The following is a 24617-nucleotide window of genomic DNA, read 5'->3' as shown; positions in this document are numbered from 1 at the left end:
ACATAAAAACTATGATTATTTTTTATCTTTTAATTTGCATGTTAGTCTTCATTAATCTTTCATAAATTCTTTGAATTCTTTTAAATTTGCATATAATGAATGAATGAAAAAGAAGTGAATTGAAATTATACCAATGTCGAGGAGTAATTTAGAAACATCATCTTCAGGTAAAGCGAGTAGTTCAAATGCTCGTTCTGAAAGTGAAGCCTGTTTAGGTCATGAGTTAAATCAGAATTCAATTGATATTGATTTGAAAGAGAAAGGAATAGAGAAGAAGGAAAACCTGAATTTCAATAATACGGGGAGAAGAGTTGTACTTGTGTGCTTCAGTATCATTGTAGAATATCTCCGGTGGTGCCACTAACTCTGGTCTCGACGCCATCGCAATCCCCCTAAACCCTAAACCCAACACACCGCCACTCTATCACGAATAATAATATTTCCACGAGAAATAATAATATTATTATTCCACTTATAGATGTTCTTTTTACTAAAACCAAAATTTTATTATTATTCTATTTACTATTAAAATAAATACTAATCCCTAGTTTTAATAGAAAATTTAGGTAAAATAACAACATATACTCGATAGAATAAAAAATCACAATTACAATAAAATAAAAAGAAAGTCTATTTTATAAAAATTATGGTAGCATAAATTGATAATAAAGTAAAATAAATTTTTTAATTTACAATATATTACAACTATTTATTGACTAAATTATTATGTGAAACCGATTTTCTTTAAGTTAAAATTGAGTAATAAAAGTTTGAGCCAAAATTATTTTTATGTATAAAAGTTTATAGAACTAAAATAATTTATCGTAACTTCCAACATTTCTGTGAAATTATTTTTAAGTGATAAAATGGAAAAGTGAATTAAAATGAATGTGAATGTCAAAATAAAAAAAATTACTATGAATATGGTAATAATTTTGGTGTAACTACCGACGAACCTTCCTCTTACAATAATTTTCAAAAATATTATAAATATTAATCAAACATTTTTTTAATATCTAAAAATATAGTTCTCATTCATATTTCTGTATTTAGAAAGTTGTTCTTAGAGATAAATTTGTATTTAGAAAGTTCTTAGAAATAAATTTGTATTCAGACCTACTTTTGTGTGTGTGTGTGTGTGTTTTTTTTTTTTTAATCTTAAATGGTTCTATAACAATAGGGATCAAAATTCCCCTGGAGTAAATATTAGTAGTTTTTTTTATGTACAAACTTTTTATAATTACTGTATTTTATTTGATAAAATTATTAATTTGTATAATCAAAATACTATTGTAAAAAAAAAATAGTGGGAGTCTTTTAAAAATAAACTCACACAAAATTTCATAATGTATTTGATTTTTGTGTTTAAATAACACGAACCGGAGAAATCAACTAAGTTAAACAATTAAAGTGGTAATTGATTAATTTGTTAATTGATCGATAAATATTAATAAGTGATTTTAGAGCACTTATTAAAAATTTTAAAATGAAAAAGAATCACTTGAAAATATAATGAAATTTATATTTTTAAGGATGTAAAAATTTTAAAGTTGTTTTTTTTTATATTAAAATTTTTATTTTTATTTCTTTAACAAGCGACAAAACGTTTTTAGAATTTATGTGTGAGAAACAAACTTACTTAGAAGACAAGTTTGATTGGCTAACCCAACCAAAACAATTCACAAACAAATGAAATGTGCATGTATCATCATGTATGCATTTCGTTGAGTTAATTTCATACTAAAATTCCAACTCTTTCATGCAACAAAAACACCATCACAACAATTTCATTTCACCTAACTGAATACATTATTTACGGCAACAAAAAGAAAGATTTTTTGATTCATTCAATTTTCCTACTTATATATAAGACAGCTTCAATAAACTTTTGATCTCACAGCCTAAAGTAATAATAAAAAAACACGTGTGAGACAAACATTAAAACAAACATGTCATCATCTTCATCATTAGTAACATTGAAAAGTTGTTACTCGGTGAGACCTATTGAACCAACATGGTGTGGTCGTTTACCATTATCCGAATGGGATCAAATTGGTATCATAACTCATGTGCCAACAATTTACTTCTATCGTCCCTCACAGACTTGGCTTTCCACTACAATTGCAACCACCTTGAAAGATTCCTTAAGCAAAGTCCTTGTGCCGTTTTATCCACTGGCTGGTCGTTTACAATGGAATGACAAAAACAACGGTCGTTTTGACCTCGAATGCAACGCATTGGGTGCTCAATTCATCGAAGCACAATCCTCGTTAACTTTAACCGATATCAGTGACTTTTCACCTTCTTCGGATTATTACCGTTACCTTATCCCGCGCATTGACTACACGCTCCCAATTAACGACATTCCTTTGGTTATCGTTCAACTCACGAGCTTCAAATGCGGTGGCGTTAGCATTAGTTTGTTAGTCTCACACGCGGTTGCTGATGGACAAAGCGCGTTGCATTTCACTTCTGAGTGGGCCAGGCTTGCACGTGGCGAGCCTATTAAAACGATGCCGTTTGTCGATAGAAACGCTTTGCATGTTGGAGAATCACAATCTCCTTTGTTACCACAATGTTCCAATAGTGAACGGGAATTTAATGAACCTCCCTTTTTGTTGGGAAATACCGATAACATTGAAGAAAGGAAGAAAAAAACAACTGTGGCTATTATCAAAGTGAGTAAAACACAAGTTGAGAAGTTGAGAAAAACAGCGAATGAGAGTTGGGGAAAACCTAGTAATGGGCGTGGTTATACACGGTATGAAACGGTAACCGGTCATGTTTGGAGAACTGCAAGTAAAGCTAGAGGGCATGGAAATGACCAACCAACAGCGCTCGGTGTTTGTGTTGATTGGAGGTGCCGTGTGGATCCTAATTTACCAAAAGGGTATTTTGGGAATGCGACTTTAGATGTTGTGGCTACTAGTCTTGCGGGTGATTTGATGAGTAAGCCTTTGGGGTATGCTTCTAGTAGGATAAGGGAAGCGATTGAGAAAGTGAATAATGAGTATGTGAGATTGGGGATGGAGTATTTTAAGAAACATGAGGATTTGACTAAGTTTCAAGATCTTCATGCTATAGGGAGTGACAAGGGACCTTTTTATGGGAACCCTAATTTAGGAGTGGTTAGTTGGTTAACTTTGCCCATTTATGGACTTGATTTTGGGTGGGGGAAAGAGGTATATATGGGGCCAGGAACACATGAACTTGATGGAGATTCGTTGCTTCTTCCTGGTCCTGATAATGATGGATCTTTGTTGGTTGCTATTTGTTTGCAAGAGGCTCATATGGATGCGTTCAAGAGACATTTTCATCAAGATATTGTCTGATCGATTCAATATTGAAGGGAATGGAACATGCAAATTCCAGTAACTAGATAAATAAGTTGGATCACTTCTAAAGTTTATAAATAAATAACATAAATGCTAATTTTATTAAATATATCAATGTTGGTACGAGGAAACCATATTAATTTCTTCAACATTATATGTGTTGCCTTGTAGTCTTGTTTGTTGTTGTGGATGTACTATCTTCCGTACGCCCTTAATTATAAATATTAATTGGAATTTATTGTTATTTTTCTAAACTAATTATATTACTTTGTCTTCAAAAATGAAAAAATAATTATATATATTTATATATAAATAAATATTTTGAGAATATCTACGCTTTTCTTTAGGCGAAAATATTTACACATAGATATATTTAATTCACTTTCTATTTTCTTTTAACAAACGTGAATTTTTTTACAAATAAAGAATAAGAGAATATAGTATAGCATGGTGTACGAATTGGAATATTGCTTCCCCGCTAGAGATGTGATTTAACATGATATGTTTGTACATGAGTTTCTATTGATTCTAGATGATAAGTTAAAGAATATATTTTTTCAAAAATATTGTAAAAATTTGTATTTATATTGGAACACTTACGATTATAGTTTGAGGAAATGAAGGTTTTGATAATTATGTATAATGTCTTTATATGTAATGTTAGGATTATTTAATACAGCCATGGCAAACTTAATATTATAAAAACTATTATCATATAGATAGACGTTAACATTCGTTATTCATGTATAATCATAAAGTTTTTTTATTATATATTTATATTTATATAAAGGAAATATTGTATTAAGCTTTGATGTAACTTATTTTGTTTAAATTTTAATTTTAATTTAGACTTATTTAATTTTAATTTTTTTTATTCAATTAAATTAAAGGATACCAACTACCAAATTCTGGTGTAATATTTGATTTCTTTCAATTTTATCCACTATTTAAAATAATGTAGTTATAATTTTATATTTCCTTACCAATTAAATACTTAAATTTTTTTTATAAAATAATTATATAAAAGGTTATAACGTGTATTATTCTTATCAAGAAAAACAAATAGTGTATGTTAGTACATAGTAAGATATATAAAAAAGACATCACATTCACATTCTGGTGTAACTTGTTTCTTTTAATTTTATTATTTATATAAAGTATTTTATTTATAATTTTATCCATCTTTAAGAAGAAAAAAAATAGAGAGAATGAAAAAATGAAGAAAAAGTAGTGTATGTATAAAGTTGATAAGAATTTAAATTGCAAATATATTGATATATGGTATGCATGAGTCCGGTTTTTTCTGTTTCTCGTTTTCATCCAAATCCAATCCTCACAATGCGGGTCTAACCTTCCTCCATCACCCCTCATTCATTTCCTTCATCACTCTTCTCTCCTCCTCTAAATTTTAACCCAATTAAATTAAAAAATTAAATTTCACTAACCACCCCAAAAAGAGGTATTGCTGAAAACATGCATGCATGTGCAACAAACAGTGACTAAATTCGAACAGTGAATTTCACGGATTGCTAAAAAGGTACTGCTGAATCCATTTCATCTTCATTTTCTTATCATTGCTTTTATAAATATCAAATTCCATTCAAATTTATAATTATCGATGCTCTTGGAATTGGAATGCATTGAATTGAAAATGTGCTTCAACAATTTTGTTTTGTTTGTTATATTCGATTTGTTCCTATTCGTTTGATTTCCCTTACTTTGAGGGATTAGAAAGAAAAACACATAGAAAAGGGAGGAGAGATATTTAAAAATGTGAATGAGTATTGAAAATGCAATTTCTAAAGCCAAATATTTTGTACGGAGGAAAATAGTCAAAATACACCAGAAAAATACAGGGTAATTTCAGCATTTTGGCATTTAGAGGCAGAAAGCTTTAGAGGTTTTATTATTTATTTGTGTATTCAATATTAATTTTTTGTAAACAACCATAAGTAAATAGTTGTTTACAAAATCTGAGGAACATGAATATAAGGAAATTAGGTCTTTAAGTTTTGTAATTGGAGTTCTTCACTGTGATTGCTAATTTGAATGATGGTGAAGAGGTTACATAAGTGGTGGTGAACAATGCACCCTTACTTGAGCTTATTTGGGCTATTAACATCAGCTGAAGATGTACCCAGAAGATTATAAGACCTTATTATGTTAGTTAACTATCATAGTTGTAAGTCAGAAACGGTATTTTATTGTTTCTACGGATACATAAGTTGGCTGGGCTTACAGCTTTATCTTTTATTATCAATTAATATTGTTCACCTTCTTTATCATCTATAAATTGACTTGTCTTCTTTACAAATTATGTTATCTGGAACCAGATTTTTCTGCTTGGAAAAAGTTAGTGGAAACATTTATCATTGTCAGCTTCAGCCATAGACCATTCAGAGCATACTTTCATTTTCTGGATTGATTATATGATTTGTGGCCTTCTTTCAGGGCCATTGTTTGCTAGATCAGGAAAGACCAAATAATAGAACAGCAATATGGGTGTTTCTATGAGAGATTTGGATCCTGCATTGAAGGGAGCTGGACAAAAAGAGTATCCGGCACAAGTTAAAAATAATGTGTTGCGTTGTTTACTAATTGATTATATTTTCATTCTACATTAATTCATTCATTCAAGGTTAATGCTTCATTTAGTTGTGAATGTTTGGTTTCAATTATGTGCTCATCCCTTTTCAATGTTCTTGCGTTCTCCTTAACCATGTATAGTGGACTTGAAATATGGCGAATTGAGAATTTTAATCCAGTTCCTATCCCTCAGTCTTCTTATGGAAAGTTTTTCACCGGAGATTCATATGTGATCTTGAAGGTAAGTCCCATGTTTTGAATGGTTTTTCATTCATATAATGCTACCCTCATGTCGGTACTCACATATGCAAGAAGCTTGTAATTTTGTTTATTACTACTGTGTTATATGAATACTCACATTTTAAAATCCTACCAGTCGTTCCTATCATGATATTATGTATTGATGTGGAATACCATGTAAGATCAATTTTGTTTTTGTTCATTTTTTCTTTCTAAAACATTCGACATGAAAATTCTATGCTTTTAAGACCTGCATATTTAAAAACAAAGACCGGGTTTATGTGAAAAATTGTGGGTGGTCCAGTGCTTGAGGCTCCTACTAGTAATCTAGTATGGGGTCTAACGAGGATCAGATATGTACTATCTTATCAAACAACTGTGTTTTTGTTTTGATTTTTGACAGCTGGCCAGCTGGGTGTCCAGCTCTCTTGCTGAATTAACTCTTCCTAATAAGATGGGAGTAACTCTAAATGATTACATTCATGCATATACATTTCACACTGTAATGCCACTTGATTTTCAGTATAAGAATAAAGATACACTGACAGGAAAAAATGATTTAGCATGAATTCAATCAATTTTTCAAGGGTTGTTGTTGCTTTGATGGGTAAGACAAAGTGATAAGGACCATTCATCCATCTTAAGGTCTATACTAGTGCTACCTCATTTTGTTTCCTATTTTGTAAATAAAAGGGCCTATCCTGGTTGAAGGAATCCATTCAACAAGTATTAAGAAATACAAAAGGGAAATTGTTTTATAAAATAATTCATATAGGAATCTAACTCACCTGAGTCAGTTTTACCTTTAATAGGAACTTATTTCGCTAGGACTTTGGCTTTTAGGACAAAATGGTTGAAAGAATGATTTTCTGCATTTGAAAAATATATTATTTTGTCTTAAATATACATGAATACATTGTTGGCTTCTCTCGAAAAGCATTATTTTTCTCTGTAAGAAATATAATTTATTAGATTTTTGGTTCAAATCTCAACCTCTGTGCGGCTGTACAACTTATTTAGGCTAAATTCACATTATTAGTTGTTATTTGGTTTTGTGGATAATGCTAACCCAGTAGTTTATAGTTTTTCTGAGTTTCTTGCACCTCTTTCACAATAATATGTGCAACAATATATTTAATTAGTATCAATGTTTTTCTTTTTCTCTATCATCTTCATGTAGACAACGGCATCAAAAAGTGGTGCTCTGCGCCATGACATTCATTATTGGCTTGGTAAAGACACCACTCAGGTAAGATCTGCTGCTCGTATATTGTTATCCCCTTTCACCTGTTTTTGGTTCAATATTTTTTATAATGTGCTCATTCGCTCAATGATGATCATAACTATAAAATAGGATGAAGCTGGTGTTGCAGCCATCAAAACAGTCGAATTGGATGCAGTTCTAGGAGGACGTGCTGTTCAGTATCGTGAAGTGCAGGGTCATGAAACGGAGAAGTTCCTGTCTTATTTCAAACCATGTATTATACCACAAGAAGGTGGAGCTGCCTCTGGTTTTAAGCATGTTGAAGCCGAAGAACATAAGACACGGTTGTTTGTATGCAAAGGGAAACATGTTGTAAATGTCAAAGAGGCAAGTTTGATATTACTCGCCTGTTATTGATTCGTTGAAGTTTGAGACTTGTACATTATTAGTATGTACAATTAAACATATATCAGACATATATAAACATTAATTTCTACTTGTTATTTAAATATTTGTGTTGGTTACAGGTTCCTTTTGCTCGATCTACGCTCAACCATGATGATATTTTTATTCTGGATACCGAGTCAAAAATCTTCCAATTTAATGGTTCCAACTCATCTATTCAAGAAAGGGCTAAAGCATTGGAAGTTGTACAATATATTAAGGATACTTACCATGATGGCAAATGTGAAGTGGCTTCTATTGGTAAGTGTACTAGTATATTCTAATCTTCTAAGGGCCAGTTCTTAGTATGACTAATTGGATGTATACACTTGAATTTCCATGAAGAGGATGGAAAGCTGATGGCAGATTCTGAATCTGGAGAATTCTGGGGTTTGTTTGGTGGCTTTGCTCCTCTTCCACGAAAAACAGTCAGTGATGATGATAAGCCAGTTGCTTCTCATCCTCCAAAGTTGCTTTGGTAATATGTTGTTTCAGTTTTTCCGCTGGTATTTTCATTTACATCTACACTGTCAATCTGTTCATATATTTTTTAGCAATGATATTTGAACTCAATTCATTAATGTTTGAATGTGTTTTAATGTCCTATTTCACTATTGTTTTAGTTCTCCCATTATCTGTAAACCTATGTTGTTTATCAATGTACAAATTTGTAAGTTTACTATTTTAGCCAGAAGTTGAGAAAATGGATAATTCAGAGGGGAATTTATATTGAGAAACTGATAAAATTATATTGAAACTTTATATTCTATAATGCTCCATTTATAATAAAACTATCATTTTTCCAGTGTTGAAGATGGGAAGGAAAAGCCTATTGAAACTGATTCTTTGACAAAGGAATTACTGGATACCAACAAATGCTATATTTTAGATTGTGGGTTGGAGGTGTTTGTTTGGACGGGAAGAAACACATCCCTTGATGAAAGAAAAAGCGCAAGTGGAGCTTCAGATGTAACTTTTCTTCTTTGTTTCTTGGTATTGTCGAGCATTTGTTTGGAGTTTTAATGATTATTGGATCTCTGATGGTTAAAAAACAGGAACTAGTCCGTAGCACCAATAGACCAAAATCCCAGATAATCCGCGTAATTGAAGGATTTGAGACAGTGATGTTCAGGTCCAAATTTGATTCTTGGCCTCAGACAACTAATGTAACAATGTCTGAAGATGGTCGTGGCAAGGTAGCAGGTTAGTTTTAAATAAACTTTGGTGTAATGAGCCTGCATATTTCTTCACCTTTAAACTGGCATTGTCAATATTATTTGCCTGGCTGTTATTATATTCCTCTAATATTATGTCTTGTTTATGACTTCTAGCACTTCTTAAACGTCAAGGATTGGATGTCAAGGGCCTCTTGAAAGCTGATCCAGTAAAAGAAGAACCTCAACCCTACATAGATTGCACAGGACATTTACAGGTACTCAAATATTTCGTTCAAAAAAATAGTAATTCATCAATAGATTCAATACTGATATCTCTTGATGAAACTTTTATCAGTACTATTTTTAATTTTTAGTGGTCTTATATCCGTTATGTATTTGATTTTTCATAGTGGGAGAATCTTTTAGAATCACAATCACTATATTCTCAAAATTCCATGCATCTCTCATTCTAAATATGATCACCAAAATGAGAGGCTTAAATGCATAAGAGTTATATTATATCATATCATATGCTTGAAATATATGAAATTAAGACTACTTGAAGATTCATTTAGAATGGGCTGCATGAGACTTCATAGCTCCTTCAGAAAATGGATGTATAAATATCAAACTTATTTTACTTGCTTTATCTGCTAACTATTAGCCCGTTGGTGAATTTATTATCACATTGTATTTTGTTATTTAAATTAGATTTTGGTCCTGTAGTTTTATCCATTTGTGTTTTTATCCCTACTAGACATTGGTACCTACATTTTCACTAGTTTGGGTTTTGATCCATACATCAAAGTATTGGTTCGCAATCAATTGGGGTTTTCATATTGTTTCTACTCATTTGGCCATTGTTCCCGATTTTCCACAAAGCGTTGGTTCCTATAGTTTCTAATCGTTTGGGTTTGTCCATATTATTTCTGTACTTCTCACTATTTGGATGGACTGATTGTAATTTGATTATACTTAATTTCCTGCATTTTTCTTTTACTTAATTGTTTCTATTGTTGACTAGTGTTATACCATAAATGCTCAGGTTTGGCGTGTGAATGGTCAAGAAAAGAATCTTCTTGCAGCCACTGACCAGTCAAAGTTTTATAGCGGAGATTGCTACATCTTTCAGTATTCATACCCTGGAGAAGATAGGGAGGAACATCTTATAGGAACATGGATTGGAAAGAACAGTGTTGAGGTGAACGATTTAGATTTATAGCATTTTATTCTAGTTCTTCCTGAATGTGTATTCTATTTAAAAAACTCAAAAAGCTGACTGTAAATTATTCATCCGGAGCTGAAAACTATGCCAATGAATTATAGCTTATCAATTGCATTACACCCACCATTCACAACACTGGTAACTGTTTTGGGACCAGAAAGTGTTGAATAAATGCATAAGCTATTTGGTCTTGTTATAAAATTTCATTAACCTGCAATCCTTACAAGCTTTCTTTGTTGAGATTAGGGAGAAAGAGCTTCAGCTCTTACACTAGCAAGAAAAATGGTTGAGTCGATGAAGTTTCTCCCATCCATGGTAATTTTTTTTTTAAATTGTTATTTTCAATTTGTTGAGAGATAATTTATGCTCATTTCTCATGTCCTTACCGATGTTATCTGTGTGTAATTGATTGAAGGCTCGTATTTATGAAGGCAGTGAACCAATTCAATTTCATTCCATTCTCCAAAGCTTTATTGTTTATAAGGTTTGTAGGATTCTGATATTGGCATAACTAAGGAAAAATATTCTATAGATATAATTATTTTTTCTTTAATATTGGTCATTTATTTCAATTGTGTATCAGGGCGGACTTAGTGATGCATACAAGAATTACACCGCGGAGAAGGAAATTCCAGATGAGACTTACAGTGAGAACAGTGTTGCATTATTCCGCATCCAGGGCTCAGGACCAGAAAATATGCAAGCTATACAAGTTGACTCAGTATGTCATCTTGTCTGTTTGTAGTGGCCATTCTATCCACTCATTTTGTATGGCCAATTTATATAATCACTATTTTTCTTTTCATTGTCTTTTGTCAACCAGATCGCATCCTCCTTGAATTCCTCTCATTGCTACATACTTCATAGTGAGTCCACTGTTTTTACTTGGTCTGGAAACCTTACAACTTCAGATGACCAGGAACTCGTTGAGAGAATGCTGGATTTGATAAAGGTATGATATGTTCCAAGATACTTAATGTGAAAAATTTGAATAGTCCAAACAAATACCACAATGTATTTTTTTTTTTTAATTGACCAACATGTTCATGTCAAACAAATTTATATGTTTGCATGTTAAATATGGTTAAGGAAATATTTAGCAGAGCTTATTTGACTTATCTTACGACATAAACACTTGTATAAGTGTTTGAAAAACTTGTAAAAAGAGCTTATGATATCCCCAAGATAACTTAAAAAAACAACTTATACATTAGCTCTCGCATGCTAAGTGGTAATTAAGCCGTTTAGCCAAAAGTTCTGTAATTATACTGGTTATTGCCAAACTTGCTATTGGACTATATTGAATTGCCTCAGTTGTCCAGGGTTTTGGATTCGATCCCATCAGGCATTATTTATCCCAAACCACATTACCAAGCCTATAAATTATGCCAATTTTAATATCATCACTGTTTATTAATCAACACATATGCTTGCCAATTGTCTGCAGCCGGATTTACAATGCAAACCACAAAGGGAAGGTGCAGAATCTGAACAGTTTTGGGAATTGTTAGGAGGAAAATCAGAATATCCCACTCAAAAGATTGCGAGGGATGGTGAAAATGATCCTCACCTATTTTCTTGCAATTTCTCAGAAGGTAAGGACCAAATTTTTGTTAGCTGGGTAGTTTTATATGATATTCATCCACCCATACCCATCTTTTCTTGAAGGCAAATGACTGACTTGTTTATGACGGTTTCTTTCCCTGCCTCATTGACCAACGTGCAGGAAATTTAAAGGTTTGTACGCCCCTGATCTGTTTAAATGCATGATTTTTGAATTGTGTTGATCCCATTGTATTTAGCCAATGTTTATATTTACAGGTGACAGAGATACACAACTTTTCCCAGGATGATTTGATGACAGAAGATATCTTTGTCTTAGATTGTCACTCTGAAATCTTTGTATGGGTCGGCCAGCAGGTTGACCCGAAAAGTAGAATGCAGGCTCTACCAATTGGTGAGGTATAACTGGTTTTGCTTTGGCTGAAACTTATAAACATGCAAGTATATAGTAACTTAGTCACTCCTTGGTTAAATTCTGTACTTCATATTTTTATCGTCAGAACACCATTAAGCATTTTAACTGCAAGTCTGGCAGAGTTTTTTCTTGGAAAATTAATTTTTAGAAGATCTTAAGCAATTGTTGTTTCAAAATTAGTGCATTCAATGTCTTTTATCTTGTATTCGTATTTCTGAAGTCAGGTGTGCAATTCTTAACCTATTCTCTTGGAATTGTACAGAAATTTCTTGAGAGTGATTTTCTTCTAGAAACATTATCTCATGTTGCTCCGATATATATTGTCATGGAAGGAAGTGAGCCGCCTTTCTTCACTCGCTTCTTTAAATGGGATTCTGCAAAATCTGCAGTAAGTTTTACTGTGCAATAACATACTTAAATGACTTCAAACAGTCTTAAAATTCTGACTATTGAGAATTCCATTTTTGGTAGATGCTGGGAAACTCATTTCAAAGAAAGCTTGCAATCATGAAAAATGGGGGCACTGCACCTTTGGTTGTAAGTCGGATTTTCTATGCTACCTTTACAATCATGAGTATTATGTTTTTAATGTGTGTCTGAATCAGACCACACTCACCTCTATTTATAATAACATATAAAGTAAATACAATAAATGCTAATTGGTACCATTAGCTTATTCTAATCCTAATAATAAATATTAGAATTTGATTCTTTGATTCTAACACTCTCCATCAAGTTAAAGCTTAAAAAACCTTAAGCTTGATTTTTTTGATTCCTTTATATTAAGATTTGATTCTAACATTGAGTAACCCTTTTGAATATTCATTTAAGGATGGATATTGGTCTGTGTTGGAACTAGATAAATTGGCATGATGTAACATGTGGGTGCTTGCGCAGTTGTGACTGCCTAGCTTTGTTACCCAAAGGGACTGAGAGTTTGAATCCTCCTTAAGGAATGTTGCCCAGTGCCTCCTCCCTCCCCTTAAATATATAATAATATTTTCCTCCCTTATTAAAAATAATTTAATGATATAGACACAAAAAAATACTCTTATGGACATGCCTTAGATGATTCTATTGTTACTCTTCGCTCCACTTATAACATTGTAGGGACCTGGTTTTCATATAATTTTTCATTGCAGTGTAAAGAACCATATTGGCACTAAAAAAAAAAAACACAAAGACCTAATTACTCTTGAGAAATAAAAGTACTAATTTGACCCTAAAAAATTACAAATGTGGTTTGACTTAATCCTTGTTGCAAATGATTTTTAAGGACATATCAAGACAAATTTGACCAACATATGAGATCTTTGAGAATCAAATTGTTACTTACTATTTATCATAGACCAAATAGGTTTCGACCTTTACTCATAATTGTATTTGCATTGATCTGTTTGGTTGATACATTTTTAGAAACCCAAAAGAAGAGCATCTGTATCTTATGGGGGAAGGTCTAGTGGTCTGCCAGAGAAATCTCAGCGCTCCCGCAGTATGTCTGTTAGTCCTGACCGTGTTCGTGTGAGAGGAAGATCTCCAGCCTTCAATGCATTGGCAGCTACTTTCGAGAGCTCAAATGTTAGAAACCTTTCAACTCCACCCCCAATGATTAGAAAACTGTATCCAAAATCTATGACACCAGATTCAGCAACACTTGCACCTAAATCTTCAGCCATATCTAGCCTTACGTCCACTTTTGAACGACCATCAGCACGAGATAATTTGATTCCTCGGTCACTTAAAGGTATGGAGTAGATGAGTTCATTGACATTTTATTTTATGTTGTTAGAATTTGCACTTTTGTAAAATCAAAATGCCTATTCTCTTCTCTGGCTTGCTATGATGTGAAGGGAGTACAGATACCGCCAAATCGAACCCAGAGAGAAATAGCGACACGGAGAATTCTACAAGCAGCAGAGAAGAATCTAATACTATACAGGAAGATGGTGAAGCTGAAGATGTTGAAGATCTTCCAGTTTACCCATATGAACGTGTTAACACCGCTTCTACAGATCCTATGCCTGGCATTGACGTGACTAAACGAGAGGTATAATATAAAGACAGTCAACCTGTAGCCTTCTCTTTTTATTGCTTTTCTTCCTTTCTTTGCAAGTTGCATCTTATAATTGAAGCGTGATTTTGTTTTTATTCTAACTTGTTTGAGCTTGATGCATGCAGGCTTATCTGTCACCTGATGAGTTCAAAGAGAGACTGAAGATGGCTAAGAATGAGTTTTACAAGTTGCCAAGATGGAAACAAAACAAACTCAAGATGGCTGTTCAGCTATTCTGAGTCGAGTACTCTCAACCACAAATTTTTCATTGTAGTGATTTGATGTATAGGATTATTTCTTTGTTTATAGCTGCTTGTTTATTACTTTTATAGAGCAACAAGGATTGTTGGTGAGCTTGTCTTTATGGGGTTCCTTGTTAATCATTTTTTAATTCAAAATGTTTTTGGGGAAGAAATTGGCCTTGCAAGTTGCAATGCCAAGGTTGTATTGATAGTAGAGGTATGAAGTTTGTACAGCAGAGTGTAAAAGGCACTCAATTCATTATTTATTTTGGAAATAACATGATTTTTTTTTAATTAATCTTCAAATTCCTTTTGTTTCATGTCAACATTTTTCTTGGTTATATATATATATATATTGAACGTTCAAGTACTTAGATAGATGGGGTTAAAGAGTGTCTATTTCTGCTCTGGTCAACTTGCTCCCCCTTTTTGCCTTGGTTTAATCTGCGGTTAATGGCTAATTCCTTTCCTTCTGACTGATGCAGCTGAATTACTCCAGATATAAAGAAAAATATTTGATTGTGTTCAGTTATGCCTTCGCCGGTTAAAGAACACATCAAACTGAACTAATAGCAGTAGCACCATACCATCTCGACAGACTTTCTAATACGAATTGTTCGAATATAGTTAAGCATCTGATTAAGAAAGCATCATTCTCTACTTGCATTCATAAGTATCTATCTCCAATATAGTTCGAATATAGTTAGAAAAATGTTTGACACCTATTTTTCTCACTTCTCATTGAGATATTTAATAGGATTTAAAAATATATATTTGTTATTTTAAATGTGTAAATAAAGTAGAATATAATGAGACGTGGTGATGAAACAAAAAAAAAAGAAAAAAAGATGAATAAGATAGAGGGTAAAGTCAAGATTGTGTAGGAGCACTAGATTAAAAATTTGATACTGCGCCGTCTGTGGGGATCGAACCCACGACCACGTGGTTAAAAGCCACGCGCTCTACCACTGAGCTAAGACGGCTATTTTGAATTATTTTACAAAACTATGTTATTTATACAATAACATCAGACACGCTATATGAAATTAATGAAGTGTTATTATTCTATTAGAAAGTCTTGTTTCTAAATAAGGTTTGAATATGGTGACACCACATACGTGTATATTTAATAAATTGTTGTTGACTCAGATCCGTGAATTTCTCATTCTAAAATTTGTACAACAAAATCAAAGCATGTGTGATCAAAGTCATATATAGGTAGTGGGATGATAAATTGATAAGCGCAAGTCATGGTGTGGAATTCCATGCATATTGCATCATAATTAATACATTGGCATATATGTTGTTCGTTTTTGCTGGAAGCTGGCTTCTACTGTTCTTGTTGCCTTTGCTGTCAAGTTATCTTCTTCCATGTGCATATAGATACAATATATATGTTTATGCTAATGCTTCCATAATAATTAATGAAAATGTCTCATTATCATTATTGAAAAATCCAACTAGTGGTTACACAAATCAAATTATTGAAATTATTTGGTAGTGAGTACAAAAATTTAGATTACATTGATGAAAATTGTATATTTGTGGAAGAGGAAAAGAATGAGTAAAAAACTAAGAGATAATATAAAGGGTTAAAAGAAAACAAGTTTCTCTTTCATTTCATTGAGGGTATAATATTTTAAATAATGTTTATTTAATTTTTAAAATGTGAGGTGATTAAAATCACTCATAAATTATTTTTTATTTTTTATTTTCTTGTATTTATAGAATTTTAGAGAAGAGAAGACGAGATAAAAATTATAAATCATTTAAATTTTTTTTTCTTCTTTATAACGAGGGCGACTCATTCGTAAAAAATTGTCGGGTATACCATTGGTTATTAAATGGAGGGGGTATTATTTATAGTATTTTTATCACATTCTTTTCAAAAATATTTTAAAGTAAGTGGTATATTTCTCTATATTTTTTTTTTTACATTTCCCTTTAAAATCCTCCGTTCGGATTCACACAAACAAACCCTGAACTAGTAAGGTTGAGAGGAGAGGATTGGGAGTGTAGTATATATTGAGTTAAGACTTAAAGACAAAAAAAAGTTATAAACATTTTAATATTAATGAACATGGTCATTTATGTCTCCTGGTTCGTCCAAACCTATTCTTCTATTATTATATTGCAAGAGTAAAGTTAACAAGTTATTGAACTCAATTAAAGACAAATCCTTCAAAAAAAATTAAATTTAAATTCTGACAAAAATAAATTTTAATCGGATTTTAATTATTTTTCGGTTGAACCCCAATATGTAGCACCGTTATTATATAACACTAAAGTCTGGCTGCCCAAGCAAGTCCTAACAGATTGAAACGAATGCAGTTTATAGATGCTTCACGCAAATTATTATACTATATACTACTACTCAACAACATTCAATTTTTAAAGGCTTCTAGCATGGTGTCAATTAATATTGTAACCCCAATCATTCTTTAGTTTACTCCATAACAATATGACACATACTTAATAATCACTAGCCAGACTGTCCCTTAATTTGTTTTGACTCTCATCAATTAATCATTCTCCAATTATTTTCAAAAAATTTAAGTGTAACCCATTTCACTTCTTATTAATTAATTACATGTCAACTATAATATTATTTTTTTTGTTCTTTTTGCATAAGCTAGCTCAAGTTGGTATCATGTTAATATAACTACCTAACTATAAATAAAGTGGACTTACAGATATTGCAAACAACAATTGTAGCATCAAAACAGAACATCAATTAGTGATGGAAGTTCCAAGCTTTGTCTTCTTGTCTTTGCTTCTTCTTCTCTTCACAACTACAACTAAAACCTCATCAGCTCAACTCACTCGTGGTTTCTATAACAATATATGTCCCAATGTTGAACAATTGGTTCGTTCAGCTGTGAATCAAAAGTTTCAACAAACATTTGTTACTGCTCCTGCCACTCTTAGACTCTTCTTTCATGATTGCTTTGTCAGGGTCAGTAATTAATAAATTAAACTCTAATGAAATTTGTGCATGTTTATTATCAATAATCATGTTAAATAATTATTTTTGTGTGTGCAGGGTTGTGATGCTTCGATTTTGCTTGCAAATAATAAGGCAGAGAAGGATCATCCTGATGATATAACACTAGCCGGAGACGGCTTCGACACGGTGATTAAGGCCAAAGCAGCTGTTGATAGAGATTCTCGGTGTCGAAACAAAGTTTCTTGTGCTGATATACTTGCTCTGGCTACTAGAGATGTTGTCAATTTGGTACCATTTCATTTCATCACATTCTTTCTAATTATTTTAGTAACTTCACCCGTAAGTCACTTAAAAGAAAAGAAAAAAAGAGTGCAATAAGAACATGAATTTATTACATTCATGTACATATAGTAATAGTAATCTTAGTATGCAATAATAATGTAGGCAGGGGGTCCATTTTATAATGTTGAATTGGGAAGGCGTGATGGAAGAATATCTACAATGGCCAGTGTTCAACGCAGTCTTCCTGCCCCTCATTTCAATTTGAATCAGCTCAATTCCATGTTTAGCATTCATGGACTCTCTCAAACAGATCTGGTTGCATTATCAGGTAATTCATAATACTTGTTAATTTGAATTCTATTATTTTAATCAAAAAATTAATGTTTATACTATATGAATGTTTAGGTGCACATACAATTGGATTCTCTCATTGTAACCGTTTCTCAAATAGAATCTACAAATTCAGCCAAAGAAGTAGAATTGATCCATCATTAAATTTACAATATGCTTTTCAGCTTAGACAAATGTGTCCTTTAAAAGTTGATCCTAGAATTGCCATAAACATGGATCCTATCACGCCTCAAAAGTTTGACAATCAATACTTCAAGAATCTACTACAAGGAAAAGGTCTATTCACTTCTGATCAAGTGTTGTTTACAGATTCAAGGTCAAGGGACACAGTCAAATTGTTTGCATCAAATGAAAAAGCTTTTGAAAGTGCTTTTATTGATGCTATTACTAAGTTGGGAAAGGTTGGTGTTAAAACTGGAAATCAAGGTGAAATTAGGATTGATTGTACTAGGCCAAACTAGAATAGTACTATGTTGTGTTATGGCATCATCTTTTCTTTTGGAGGGTTTATGAGTTTTTTTTTTGTATATTTCATAGTTCATTGTTGTATTAATAATTGATTCAGTTCTTTGAGGTATATTCCTGGCTTCATGATGCTACTAGATCATATTATAATTGATGCATCAAGTTTTTACAAAACAGAGATAAATACTTTTCCCAACATAAAATGGAAGCATTGATAATTGATTTGATCCATATGCTTCCTTCAAATGACACTAAAAGCAACACAAAAAATAAGTTATCAAACCATCCAAATTTTTGGTTGGCTTAAATGCACTTTTGGTAATACTATTTTAACTGAAACAAAATCTTAGCCTCCTATTTCTAAATATGGGATTTTAGTTCTTATGATTCACAAATTTCTGGATTTTTTATGACATGATACGTTATATGAACATGTTTCGTGTTATGTAGATCTCACATCAATATCATATTACCGAATTTATGCAGTCCATTAAGTTCATGTATTTCGTGTCAATTCCAGAACTGACTGTCACCTTGAAGTCTAAACATGTTAAATAATTTTTACCTCATAAATTTCATATGCAACTTAGTCTCTGGTGATGTGGCATGGAAGTGGATCTACGTGAAAGATCACACGTTCATTTAACATGTCATGTCATAGCCTCTAACAGAAAATGATAACGAAGAAACCATTTTAACTAACGCATTACAATTTAAGGGATGTATCAGTTAGTTCGTAAAATTCATGGACTATTTTGACTGATATCTACACCTTCAATGACCAATTCGTCTATTTATTCACGTATAAACTTTTCCTTTTATTAGAATAAAGTAGAAACTAATCTAGAAATGTGAATGTATATACCATCTAAATTCGGTGGTCCATGTAGAGTTAAAAGGTTACAATTACAAAGAAACAATTAAACTACTATTTAAGCTGTAAACCTTGAGTAAATGTCACAGTGTTGCTGCTATTAATGGTGGTAGTTGTGTCACTGCATTCTCCTACTCTACTTTTCCCACTGTTTGAGTCTAAGCATGCTAATTGAATCTCCATATTAGAACTCTTAACCTTGCTACTACCTCCTATGCTTAGTGTCAAATCCACTTCCATTTCTTCATTACTTTGAAATGCATTGTAAGAACTAGTCCCTACCTCACCTTCATCAATTCCAAATGATCCAATAAAAGTGTTTTCTATAGCAGGCTTTTCAAGATCAAAACCTTTTTGTATTTTGATGCTGTCTCCAAAGTAGCAACCAATCCTTTCTATTGACCCTAAATTCTCTCTCAAACTTTGTGTTGTATGATGATGTTGCTGTTCAATGGAATGAGCATGGCTTATATCTATTTCATTCATTGGATTCCAAAACTTTTGTTGTCTAGTTTTGTTTTTAAGATCATCCATCAGCATCTTTTGCACATTGTATACTCTGTGTAGTTCTCTTACCTGCAATATTCCAAATTCATATGATTGCTAACTAGTAAAGATTCAAATTAATGTAGATCATAATGTCCTTTCAAAATCAACATAGTTGAGATTAATATTTTCATATATGGTGGCTGCGTGGATAATTTGTTACTATCTTTCCTTAAATATAGGACATAGTCGACTGAATCGTGAAAATTAAGAAAGTTGGTAATAGTATTGACTTTATTGATAATTGATATTGTTTTACAAATTTACTCTTAATGAGCGAGAATTATTGTCTGCTTCCGTCGTAGTATGTATTACATATCATAGAAAATTATGTAACATGATTAGGGTACTACCTGGTGTTTGAAGATGTCCTCATGCATCTGCATAGTCCTTTTGATGGATTCTATATTGTTTCTGTCAAGCATCCTATCCATGATGGGACCTTGCAATTTATTGATTCCTGTCCTGTGTGATGGTTATTGGTCAGCCACCTTTAATTTTGTTCTGATAATAATGCTTCCACACATTCACTCCAACCACAGCTAACTTGTTGCTTTCTACTAAGGTTGCTAGAAGATTTATGGAATATTCAATTTTGGTTCCCATGCCTAAAAACAAAAATTAAAACCATTTATTTCATTCAGCCTCTATACCAAGTAAAAAAGTATGGCCATGCCTTACAAATTAGAAAATTGCTTTCCATTGTGAAAATACAAATTGATGTAATTTTTTTCTCAAAAAAATGGATGTAAAATCATAAAATTAGTCAGCTATGTCGGCAACGACTTTGGCTTTTCTGGCCTTATCCTTGAACTGGCCTGAAGAGAAAAGTAAAAAGCTATTCTAAATATGACACAACTTTATATAATTCCATGAAGCTAAGAATTAAATAAAACTCAAATATTACATTTCACACATCACATAGACTAAGATCACTAGGAGTTCACAATTACAAGTGAAGGTTATGTGCAAGTCAAGTTATTTTATGTTAATCTTGAAAATTTTTGATGTATTACCATGGATGGATAATTGATATCACTTCCATGGATTAGAGAAACATTAAATCTCAGAACTTCAACACACCATAATATATTTGTTAAGTGTAGGACTAATACCTGTAATAAGAAGTACCTGTATTGAATCTTTCTCTGGTGAAGATCATTGAACATCTTCTTCCTCCTTCATGCCACAGCATTTTTTACACTAAAGTCCAATATTAATATTACAATTCTCTCATGATTCTCCAAACAACATGAGAAAGCTAGCTCATAGAAAACAAAAAATTAATATCTTGGCAGGTAATTAATTAAGAACCATTCAAGCCTTTACTAAGAAACAACAAAGAAAAACAGCTCAAATTTAAAACTATAATCATGAGGTTAATAATTCAGTCTTGACAGGCTGTGAAGGAAGGAAGGAGGCAAGAGAAAAAGCTAGAGTTGCAATGTGTCTGTCTGCATATATGTTAAATTATATTTTGTATTTGACATGTGTTTGTTTTATTATATAGTTGATTTTGTTATGTATATATTGATGCTTCACTGTAATGTGGGAAAGGATAGGGGAGAGAGATTAAGAGGGACCACAATGTTATAATTAATAATAAAGAGAGAAAAAAATGAGAATCCTAACATTAAGCCAATGTAGGGCAGGGAACAAGATATTCCAGACATAGTCTTCAGAATTGAAAGTTACTGCTTCTTTATCTTTACTATAGTAATAATAGAAATAGAATAGAATCTCACTATCTTATCTAAACTTTATTGTTTTTGGAAATTCAACAATTGGAATTTTGACTGTTGTTTCCGTACATGTATGCAGGATAATCAATCCTTTGTGACATGTTTCTCCTTAATTTACCTCTGCATAAATTCTCAATAATTTGATTGAAAGCCACTGTTTATTTAAAAAAAGAGATTAAAGATCAAACTTTACTTATTTCCAATCAAACTCTGAATTATGGAAGCTATCTTCCTTTGAAAGTGACAGAGTTAAAACAAAAGGGAAGGTAGAATTTGGAGAGAGAGAAAAGAGAGTTAGCCTTATGCATGATGATTAAAGAAGGAACATAAGTACTAGATTTGAAGTTGCATTGTCTTGTTCTCGAAATGCACGCGTTGTAGCCTTACAAAGGCACAAGCCGTAAAGATACTAGACCCACTCACCACACATTATTCCGTGCAAATGCATATAATGCCACTCCTTCTAAATTCACTTCATTTCTACTATTCTCACTCCTTTTATTATTACTATTAATTCATCATTCTCATCCAAACCCATTAAATTAAATATTCTTTTGTTCTCATGACAGTAAATCCAAATTAGCACACAGTCACTCTCATCACATACACCTTATCATCCCCTAATTGTTGTTTTATTCTCTTCTTTTTCTTTTTGTCTCTTCAATTAGTTCGTGATTCTTGTAGCTTTATGTCTTGTCATTTTCTTAATTTACTACTAACACTTAACTAATGGACCATTATCTTCACTCAAATCTGAAAAATGAACAACACCCATTAACTAACTAAATAGTGGACACTATGAACTAATGACAATAAGCTAAATTATCTTGTTACTTATTAGATTAGCTTACAAGATTAAGATCGTTTCATCAAAATAAAATAAAATGTGTTTAGTAAATAAGTTTTTTGGATTAACTGAAAAATATCTTATTGACCGATTGAATTCAAAAGAAAACAAAAGGAGTTGTGTAATAAGGAGGAAGCAGATGTTCACTCACCCCACAATTTTCTCGAGTTTTTCATGGAAGTTGAAATTCAAGAGAATAAATTGATTGAAATACACCACCAAGATCACATTTATGTAGTATATTTAACATTTTGTGAGAAAAATGAGAGGTGCATAAACAATCATCTAAAGATAAAAATGAGCCTAATATCAGTCTTTAGGGAAATGACCCAAAGAAATGTCTTGACACTTCGAAAAAAAATTACCTTTTACACACCACTTTTTACTTATACACCCCTTTCCTTTTTTTCAATGTCTCCAAAATACCTTCCCATATCCGTTTCTGAACTCAAACCACCTTTCTTATTCAAGGAACACAGGGTATACATTCTAAAAAATTAATTATGGAACTCAAATTTGTGTTTAGAAAATTAAATTTAGTCTGTTTTTAACTGTCCTTAACTTAATTTCCAGAACATTGATATTGCACCTTACTAGTTGTGGAGCGTTTAAGCTCATGATGGACCCGAATTCCTATAGCAGGGATTTTTTGCATTCTTAAAGTCGAGATATTGGTAACCATTTCATCAAAATCAAACTTTGTAGATTTAAATTTAATATTTTCAATCATAAAATAAAAATGTGTATTTTTTTCATTTCCTTTTACTGAAGAATCCCAATTTCTGAGTTTAGATTGCTTCTCTTCCAAGTTTGTAAGTATAATAATATAAAGCTCAAAACACCAAATGAATTGGTCACATAATTTGTTCTTCCAATATAACATCTATACGTAACACACACTCTTCCACTCCTTTGTGCTAGTAATCATCATCATCATCATCATTTCTTGATCCCAAGAATCTCCTGACAACTGCAGCAGCAGCACCAAGAAGAATAAACAGAAATATAGATTCAAATCCACCTCCAATGCCTACTGCTACACTTGGACCTGGTGCAAAGAAAGAAAATGGAGACCATCCATAGCCTCCGTAGTATGGCACGCCGTACCCATATCCACCCCCTAGTGGCGGCGCCACCCGCGGATTTACATAGATGTTGGTCCTGTCACAAATAAGATTCCAATCACCAAATGAGATAGCCATGTAAAACACTATTCTCCTGAGACTATTTGGAAGAACTCATGAAAATAGCTTACTAACTTATGAAAACAGCTTATAACTTGTACAAAAATAATTTTATTTTATTATATCTTTTGATATAGAAAACGCTTATATATATAAGCACTTAATTATATGATAAGCTATTGTACTATATAAATAGTTAATTAAGTTGTTTATTAAAATATAAGTATAAAAACATGATATTGAGAAGAAACATTTAATATACCTGGAATTATTATTGTTGATTCTTGGTGCGGAGTTGCGGGGAGGAGCGGAAGACCTGAAGGCCTGACCACCAACTCTGCCACCGGTTTTGGCAGCAGATGCATCACCAACATTAATTGACCCCAATGTTAACACCCCCACAGCCACTGCAACCATTGCTAACTTCCCTAATTTGTTCTCATTATTCCTATCCAAAATTTGTATATATTATGAACTCAAAAACAACAATAATAATGAAATTAAGTAGAGTAGTGTTGATGTAAGTATGTACCTTAATGGAGTTGGAATTGGAGATTGTGGCTCTGAACAACTGCAGCATACCACCACGGTCCTGCTGCTTCTCAAATTTGGATTAACAAGGGTTGGCGGAGGGATGAGGAAGCTTACATGTGACCATGACAACATTTTTGTAACCAAATTAACCTTTGATTCTTAACTCTTTCACTTGTTGTTTCTTTTCTTTATTATCATCATCGCAAACCTTACCCATTTCCTGGTTCTCCACTTGCCACGCGGCTAATTGCCATTAACGAATGTTTTTTTTTTTTGGTAAATAAATGTCTAGTACAATTGGACTTCAATTCTAAATTGGGCCTCAAAAATAGAATGGGCTTACATAAAGTCCACTAGCGTAAGCGCATTCAAAACAATCAT

At 32.3% G+C, this 24617-nt stretch overlaps 5 protein-coding genes and 1 non-coding gene across 11 annotated transcripts; 3 read left to right on the top strand and 3 right to left on the bottom strand.

The window, feature by feature from the left end:
* The first annotated feature begins 1766 nt into the window (after window positions 1–1766).
* On the top strand, window positions 1767–3579 carry LOC101504101 (spermidine hydroxycinnamoyl transferase). Its single transcript, XM_004507826.4, has one exon. The coding sequence runs from the start codon at window positions 1950–1952 to the stop codon at window positions 3330–3332; it is 1383 nt and encodes a 460-aa protein (XP_004507883.1). The 5' UTR covers window positions 1767–1949; the 3' UTR covers window positions 3333–3579.
* A 1045-nt stretch (window positions 3580–4624) lies between these two features.
* LOC101503326 (villin-4-like) lies at window positions 4625–14786 on the top strand. Of its 3 annotated transcripts, none has more exons than XM_004507825.4 (23): window positions 4625–4872; window positions 5787–5889; window positions 6063–6162; window positions 7342–7410; window positions 7516–7752; window positions 7893–8070; window positions 8155–8287; window positions 8616–8778; window positions 8865–9012; window positions 9141–9241; window positions 10012–10167; window positions 10438–10506; window positions 10607–10675; window positions 10775–10912; window positions 11015–11143; window positions 11639–11786; window positions 11918–11928; window positions 12013–12153; window positions 12432–12557; window positions 12641–12706; window positions 13586–13913; window positions 14029–14216; window positions 14348–14786. In XM_004507825.4, the coding sequence occupies exons 2-23, from the start codon at window positions 5834–5836 to the stop codon at window positions 14459–14461; spliced, it is 2868 nt and encodes a 955-aa protein (XP_004507882.1). In that variant the 5' UTR covers window positions 4625–4872; window positions 5787–5833; the 3' UTR covers window positions 14462–14786. The 3 variants fall into 3 exon arrangements, with proteins under 3 accessions (XP_004507882.1, XP_004507880.1, XP_073227050.1); XM_004507823.4 differs by having other exon boundaries at window positions 4627–4872; window positions 14020–14216; XM_073370949.1 differs by lacking the exon at window positions 7342–7410 and having other exon boundaries at window positions 4627–4872; window positions 14020–14216.
* Window positions 14787–15375: 589 nt separating this feature from the next.
* Window positions 15376–15447, bottom strand: TRNAK-UUU (transfer RNA lysine (anticodon UUU)). Its single transcript has one exon. It is a non-coding gene; the product is annotated as a tRNA-Lys (tRNA).
* A 1711-nt stretch (window positions 15448–17158) lies between these two features.
* On the top strand, window positions 17159–18621 carry LOC101503003 (peroxidase 16-like). The gene is made up of 4 exons (XM_004507822.4): window positions 17159–17420; window positions 17508–17699; window positions 17856–18021; window positions 18099–18621. Exons 1-4 carry the CDS (start codon window positions 17205–17207, stop codon window positions 18503–18505), a joined length of 981 nt encoding a protein of 326 aa, XP_004507879.1. The 5' UTR covers window positions 17159–17204; the 3' UTR covers window positions 18506–18621.
* A 731-nt stretch (window positions 18622–19352) lies between these two features.
* On the bottom strand, window positions 19353–21833 carry LOC101502059 (uncharacterized). 4 transcript variants are annotated; one of them, XM_073370950.1, is made up of 3 exons: window positions 21045–21833; window positions 20283–20394; window positions 19353–19959 (listed from the first exon to the last, which is right to left on the bottom strand). In XM_073370950.1, exons 1-3 carry the CDS (start codon window positions 21122–21124, stop codon window positions 19438–19440), a joined length of 714 nt encoding a protein of 237 aa, XP_073227051.1. In that variant the 5' UTR covers window positions 21125–21833; the 3' UTR covers window positions 19353–19437. The 4 variants fall into 4 exon arrangements, with proteins under 4 accessions (XP_073227051.1, XP_073227052.1, XP_027192308.2 ...); XM_073370951.1 differs by having other exon boundaries at window positions 21061–21821; XM_027336507.2 differs by having other exon boundaries at window positions 20283–20537; window positions 21045–21784.
* A 1414-nt stretch (window positions 21834–23247) lies between these two features.
* On the bottom strand, window positions 23248–24486 carry LOC101501731 (uncharacterized). The gene is made up of 3 exons (XM_004507817.4): window positions 24235–24486; window positions 23965–24150; window positions 23248–23679 (listed from the first exon to the last, which is right to left on the bottom strand). The coding sequence occupies exons 1-3, from the start codon at window positions 24366–24368 to the stop codon at window positions 23436–23438; spliced, it is 564 nt and encodes a 187-aa protein (XP_004507874.1). The 5' UTR covers window positions 24369–24486; the 3' UTR covers window positions 23248–23435.
* Between the last annotated feature and the right edge of the window lie 131 nt (window positions 24487–24617).

This window comes from Cicer arietinum, chromosome 7 (genome assembly GCF_000331145.2).
Source record: "Cicer arietinum cultivar CDC Frontier isolate Library 1 chromosome 7, Cicar.CDCFrontier_v2.0, whole genome shotgun sequence".
NCBI classification, from domain to species: domain Eukaryota; kingdom Viridiplantae; phylum Streptophyta; class Magnoliopsida; order Fabales; family Fabaceae; genus Cicer; species Cicer arietinum.
This window is presented reverse-complemented; position numbering and strand designations above follow the sequence as displayed.

Excerpts from the sequence above, each read along its gene's own strand:
- LOC101504101 (XM_004507826.4), top strand. The coding sequence starts at position 1,950 with ATGTCATCATCTTCATCATTAGTAACATTGAAAAGTTGTTACTCGGTG.
- LOC101503326 (XM_004507823.4), top strand. The coding sequence starts at position 5,834 with ATGGGTGTTTCTATGAGAGATTTGGATCCTGCATTGAAGGGAGCTGGA. Across the intron at positions 5,890-6,062 it reads AAGGGAGCTGGACAAAAAGA|TGGACTTGAAATATGGCGAA; the intron begins GTATCCGGCACA and ends AACCATGTATAG. Across the intron at positions 14,217-14,347 it reads TTGACGTGACTAAACGAGAG|GCTTATCTGTCACCTGATGA; the intron begins GTATAATATAAA and ends TGATGCATGCAG.
- LOC101503003 (XM_004507822.4), top strand. The coding sequence starts at position 17,205 with ATGGAAGTTCCAAGCTTTGTCTTCTTGTCTTTGCTTCTTCTTCTCTTC. Across the intron at positions 17,421-17,507 it reads TTCATGATTGCTTTGTCAGG|GGTTGTGATGCTTCGATTTT; the intron begins GTCAGTAATTAA and ends TTGTGTGTGCAG. Across the intron at positions 18,022-18,098 it reads AGATCTGGTTGCATTATCAG|GTGCACATACAATTGGATTC; the intron begins GTAATTCATAAT and ends ATGAATGTTTAG.
- LOC101502059 (XM_073370950.1), bottom strand. The coding sequence starts at position 21,124 with ATGCTGTGGCATGAAGGAGGAAGAAGATGTTCAATGATCTTCACCAGA. Across the intron at positions 20,395-21,044 it reads ACAGGTACTTCTTATTACAG|GACAGGAATCAATAAATTGC; the intron begins GTATTAGTCCTA and ends ACCATCACACAG. Across the intron at positions 19,960-20,282 it reads AGGACATCTTCAAACACCAG|GTAAGAGAACTACACAGAGT; the intron begins GTAGTACCCTAA and ends GGAATATTGCAG.
- LOC101501731 (XM_004507817.4), bottom strand. The coding sequence starts at position 24,368 with ATGTTGTCATGGTCACATGTAAGCTTCCTCATCCCTCCGCCAACCCTT. Across the intron at positions 24,151-24,234 it reads CCAATTCCAACTCCATTAAG|GAATAATGAGAACAAATTAG; the intron begins GTACATACTTAC and ends AATTTTGGATAG. Across the intron at positions 23,680-23,964 it reads ATCAACAATAATAATTCCAG|GACCAACATCTATGTAAATC; the intron begins GTATATTAAATG and ends TATTTGTGACAG.